At 42.9% G+C, this 4,743-nt stretch overlaps 1 protein-coding gene across 1 annotated transcript; it reads right to left on the bottom strand.

Moving 5' to 3' along the window:
• Positions 1 to 915: 915 nt before the first annotated feature.
• LOC119275972 (zinc finger Ran-binding domain-containing protein 2-like) lies at positions 916 to 2,118 on the bottom strand. Its single transcript, XM_037556905.1, has 3 exons — positions 1,612 to 2,118; positions 1,397 to 1,470; positions 916 to 1,201 (listed from the first exon to the last, which is right to left on the bottom strand). The coding sequence occupies exons 1-3, from the start codon at positions 1,938 to 1,940 to the stop codon at positions 1,197 to 1,199; spliced, it is 408 nt and encodes a 135-aa protein (XP_037412802.1). The 5' UTR covers positions 1,941 to 2,118; the 3' UTR covers positions 916 to 1,196.
• Positions 2,119 to 4,743: the final 2,625 nt, after the last annotated feature.

Here is a 4,743-nt window from a genome sequence, read left to right as displayed (position 1 = left end):
GAGTGAGCAAATGGTTCAGGCTGTTTGCTGTACACAGGTCGGCTTTGCTCAGGGTAAGCAAGTCACCGCTAGTAAGGCCAAGAGGCCAAAGACCAGCTAACCAAAACCTGTGCAGGCAAGCACCAAGCAGAAGAGAATACCATGATATATATTCTGATGCTTGGTGACCCCCCTTCCTCTCGCTCTCTCGCCCCCACACACTTGAGAAGATGTGCTCACATACACGCACACCGTCCATGATGTTTTAGATATAGACATGTTTTACACCGTGCAGCTTTGATCATTAAGTTACATATATAAACATGTTAGCGAAAAACTAATTAACTATTGATAGTATGTTAATTCATGGAGGAAAGATTGTGACTAATAGTTTTCCATTTGTAAACTTACATACCAAGCTACTCCCTCCATATCAAAATATAAGACTTTCTTTTGACACTGCAGTGTCACAAAACGTCTTTTATTTTGATTCAAGGGAATATATATTTGATTTTCTTTCTCTTCTATTCTACTACACATGTATATATGTAGTCTGTGAGTATGTATGTGGTGCTGGCGTGGCATTTGAGACTGAAGTGGTAATAATCCTGTGCATCTCGATCGTCTCGCTTTTTCGAGTAAAGCAGGGCCATGATTGCTCCCGGAATCTCTCTATCCCGCGCGCGCGGCGACTAAAGGTTTTCCAAGAAACATTCGCTTGTGGCTGGGTGAATTCGCTGTCGCCTCTGTGCTCCCTGGCTGCATTCCCGGGCCGCTTTGCATATGCCGTAAGCAACGAGCAGGCACAAGCAAGGCATCTATATATGGATAGATATCGGCGAATGGAACTGCATGCGCAGCAACAGTCTAATGATTAGGAACAATTAATCTCTCACACACACACAGGAGTTCACTCAAAAGTTGTGAACGTACAAATGAAGCCAAACTGGAATTTTCTCTTTCTTTTACTGAAAAAGGAAAATCGGATATTGGTCCTCAGCCCAAACACACGCGCACATGTACACGTTTGTGCCCACTTATCTCCCTTTTCTGAGTCTGAGCGGCGGCTTACCGCTCCTCTTCCACATGACTAAACCCTCGGGTTGGCGAAGGTTTTTCTTAAGGAGAAAAAAAAAAGAAAAATCCTTGAGGACTCGTGATTGTTCTTTGCTCCAATAATACTTCCATTTTTTTAATTTTTTTTCAGGCCTGTCTTTTTAACCTGCAAAGGAAGTAAACATCAAATAAAAGAATTTGATTAGATGAGATGACATACAGCACCAGACCAGTTTGTCACTGTCAGGTGTAAATATGTGCCATCATCGCAAAAAGAAAAGTTGTCAATGTGTGCACTCGTCGCAAACAAGAAGTGTAAATGTGCCGTGGGATGGGTTGAATTCACAGGAGATGAGCTTACCATAGTATGATTTGGGCGCATTGCAGCGGAAGCACTCGGTTCTGTTGGCGTAGTTTTGCACGTTACAATCCAGTCTGCATCGCCAAAACCCGTGGTTAATTTTCTTTCTTTTCAGGCCTGTTTGCATGCATGCATGCATGCATGCACATTCCTTGGAAAGCTAGCTTTAATCTAACCGATTAGCTACGTAGATAGGGGGCCGGAGGCAGACGAACCTGGGGCAGATCCAGTCGCCGGCCTTCCAGCCGGCCTGGCCGGCGGCGTTGAACCCCCAGTTGTGCGCCACGGCAGCGGAGTCTGTCTTTGCGGCGCTGCACTTGAAGCAGCTGGCGCGATTGGCGTAGTTGTTGACGCCGCAGCAGCCGCAGTACCAATCGCCGGGCTTGACTTCCCAGCTGCCGCCCATGGCCGCGTAGTCCGGCCGCTCGGCGCCCAGCTTAGCCTCGCCGCACCGCTGGCAAGCGTCCCGTTTGCAGAAGTTGAGGTACTGGCACGACCTGCAACTCCAGTCGCCCGGCTTCCTGCTCATCATCACCTTCTCCATCGCTGTTAATAATCAGAAACTAATGGATCCTTGTATCTTTCTATCTATCTATCTATCTATCTATCAGACCGGTCAATCTAGCGTACGTGTGTCTGGTCTAGCTATCAATCTAACCCAAGGAGAAGGTGATGAGAGGCAACTTAGCTTGTGTTGTGTTGGATGGCTAGGTTGGTTTGGAGATGGGAGGTGGAGTGGTCTTTTATATACGGTTTGGTGCTGCACCAGGAGGAGAGGCCGGAGAGGCCGGGGAGGAGTGGAGTAGAGCTGGCTAGCTTAGGCCAGTTAGTTGGGGCCCAAGTAAAGCCGGACGGAAAGGTGGATGCATTATTGTTTCTTCTTGCTCCACCTCCACCTCCACCTCCATGCAGATGCAGGGCAGGCTGAGTGAGTGAGTGAGTGTGTGTGTAGCTCAGTAGCCGTCTGTCTGGCTCATGCATCATGCATCCCCCCTTTTTCTATTTCTTGCAGCAACTGGGGAATCCCCACGATTGATGGGCCTCTCCATGCTATGCAAGCTAGAGATCACTGTGCTGTGTGAGCGGGAAGTTCCCGCCTCCTCCGGTCTCCAGCTTCATCACGCAATCTCTCGTCTTCTCTTTCCTTAGTTTTTTTCTTTTGTGCTACTCAGTTTTCCTTCATTTGCGAAAAGGACAAAGGACTTATATTAAATAGTACAAGCACTTTCAAAAACACTTACAAAAATTGAAACAAACATCCAAATTTTGGGGTGCCGAAGTCTTCTTCCATCTGCATCCACCCACAGTGCACCTTGAGCAAAACTCGTGGCAACCTCTAAATCTCCGTCTCAACGGAACAAACTTTTTAAAACCCAAGAGTTTGTGGAAGCAGCGTCCGAGAAGTTGTTGATGTAAAGCAGAAGACGCCGACGACCGCGTTATGTGTAGCAAATCGACGCCCTGAAGAAGCAAACGCCGGACAAGTCCTATAGAACGGCTCAATTCCGACCGAACGGAGTCGGGGAACACAAATATCACACGCTCCGCAACAGGCCGACAATGGCTAACCTTCGTAGTTGGTCAAGCTATTAAAAGTTTAGTCTTCACTCATAAGTATTTAGATTCTTAGCTGAAATAAATAGTATAGTATGAAGAAATGCAAAAAAATCTGTAGATCTTCAGGAGGGTGTATATATGAGAGTATTGTGCACAATCTGAGATTTAACATTATTTCATAAACATATTTAGGCATGAATGGCAAGGATTACACGAGATTGGGGAGAAAGGTGCGGGGCCTGTCTGGTAACTGTAATCTACTCCCTCCATCCGGAAAAACTTGTCCCAAGCTTGTCCCTCAATTGAATGTATTTAGCACTAACAATGTTAGATACATTCATTTGAGAGACAAGCTTTTTTGAACGGAGGGAGTAGTACTATTTCAGTCGGGAGTGTGGCAAACAAAGAAACACATCGAAAGTGCACTTCTAATCCGGAGCTCAAATGCTCCTTCAGGAACAGTACCATTAAACAAATTAAAAAATCTGACTTTTTTTTGGCTACAAACATTGCTTAGTTTCCTTCGTGCATATTTTAGTCGTGAAACCATGTTCATGGAGGTCTTGTCAAAAATAACAAAATCAGCACTCCAACACGCTTTAAAAATTAGTCTTTTTGGAGTAATGACTTTGTTTTCTCTTGCCCAGAGCATTAAATATGTTTTTTCATTGCGTATTTTTCCACATAAGTAGAATATTCAACAGTGGTTGTTACCGGAATTTTTTTTGCAAAATGTTTTTTCTTTTTCAATTTTAGTGTTCACGAGGGTGCATTTGAGACGGGAGCAGAAACTCCACGTCCAAAACACATTCACTATTTGAATATGATAAATAGACATGCACACATTTTTACAGCACAACTAGCTAGTTGGTTGAGTTTATAAGTTTATTGTAGGTGTATTCCCTTAGATGAAACAAATAGTGTAGTGCAATAACATAAAAAAGTATAGTGACTACCAGAAAGGTGTATGATGTGGGTGAAGTATTGTAGTGCAATATTGAGGTTTAGCATTTTATGAACATGAATATTTTGGCTCAGGCCTCGACAGATTTTGAAAGTTATTTTACGTGAAATTACTAATATTTCAAATAATTTTGACCAAAATTGAATTTTGATTGAATTTAAGCTAAAATTTTGATATAAAAATATTTCATAGCAGCGAAAATTTCAGCAAGACTTTGTTAAATTTTTAAGCTAAGACTCCCCAAGTTTCAAGTTATTCTCCAAACAACCTCTGTAGGAATTGTTCTATTTCTGTATTCATGACTTCATAGTTTTGTGCTGAAAGTTGATATCATCGTACAAGTTAAGTGTTGGTATTATATAATTTGAAAACGATTTCTCAGTTTGGAAGTCATAATTTCAAAGTTGAAAACCGCGATGCTTGAGCTTAAGGTTCTAGGCTTTGTACTTGAAAGCCTTCTTCGTTTCTCAAAGTTGAAAGTTTTAGATTCCTGACTACAAACTCGTGATTTCCTGTTTGAAAGCTTTTGTCAAGACACCCGATGAAAGTGTCACTAGAAGCTTTCACCCTGCTGAAATTAGTAAAGCTTTTATTTCCCATTGAAAACCCCTTTTTTCGCGGATATGGCATGAGTGGTACCTCTTTGAGAAGTAAATTGCTCAAAACCATCATACTTCAAAACTACTTTTTTTGCCAAAAATAACAGAAGACTACCACCTCCACAACAAATGAGTAACAAATCACACTAGTTGAAAACTGAGCCACGTCTAACAGCGGAATTGACGGGTGGGACCTGTCCGTCGGGTTGATCTGGTGAAGACTAATC

This window comes from Triticum dicoccoides, chromosome 3B (assembly GCF_002162155.2).
Source record: "Triticum dicoccoides isolate Atlit2015 ecotype Zavitan chromosome 3B, WEW_v2.0, whole genome shotgun sequence".
NCBI lineage: Eukaryota > Viridiplantae > Streptophyta > Magnoliopsida > Poales > Poaceae > Triticum > Triticum dicoccoides.
The sequence above is the reverse complement of the archived record's forward strand: the minus strand, read 5'-3'. Positions and strand labels throughout refer to the sequence as shown.

Excerpts from the sequence above, each read along its gene's own strand:
- LOC119275972 (XM_037556905.1), bottom strand. The coding sequence starts at position 1,940 with ATGGAGAAGGTGATGATGAGCAGGAAGCCGGGCGACTGGAGTTGCAGG. Across the intron at positions 1,471-1,611 it reads GGCGACTGGATCTGCCCCAG|ACTGGATTGTAACGTGCAAA; the intron begins GTTCGTCTGCCT and ends TTGGCGATGCAG.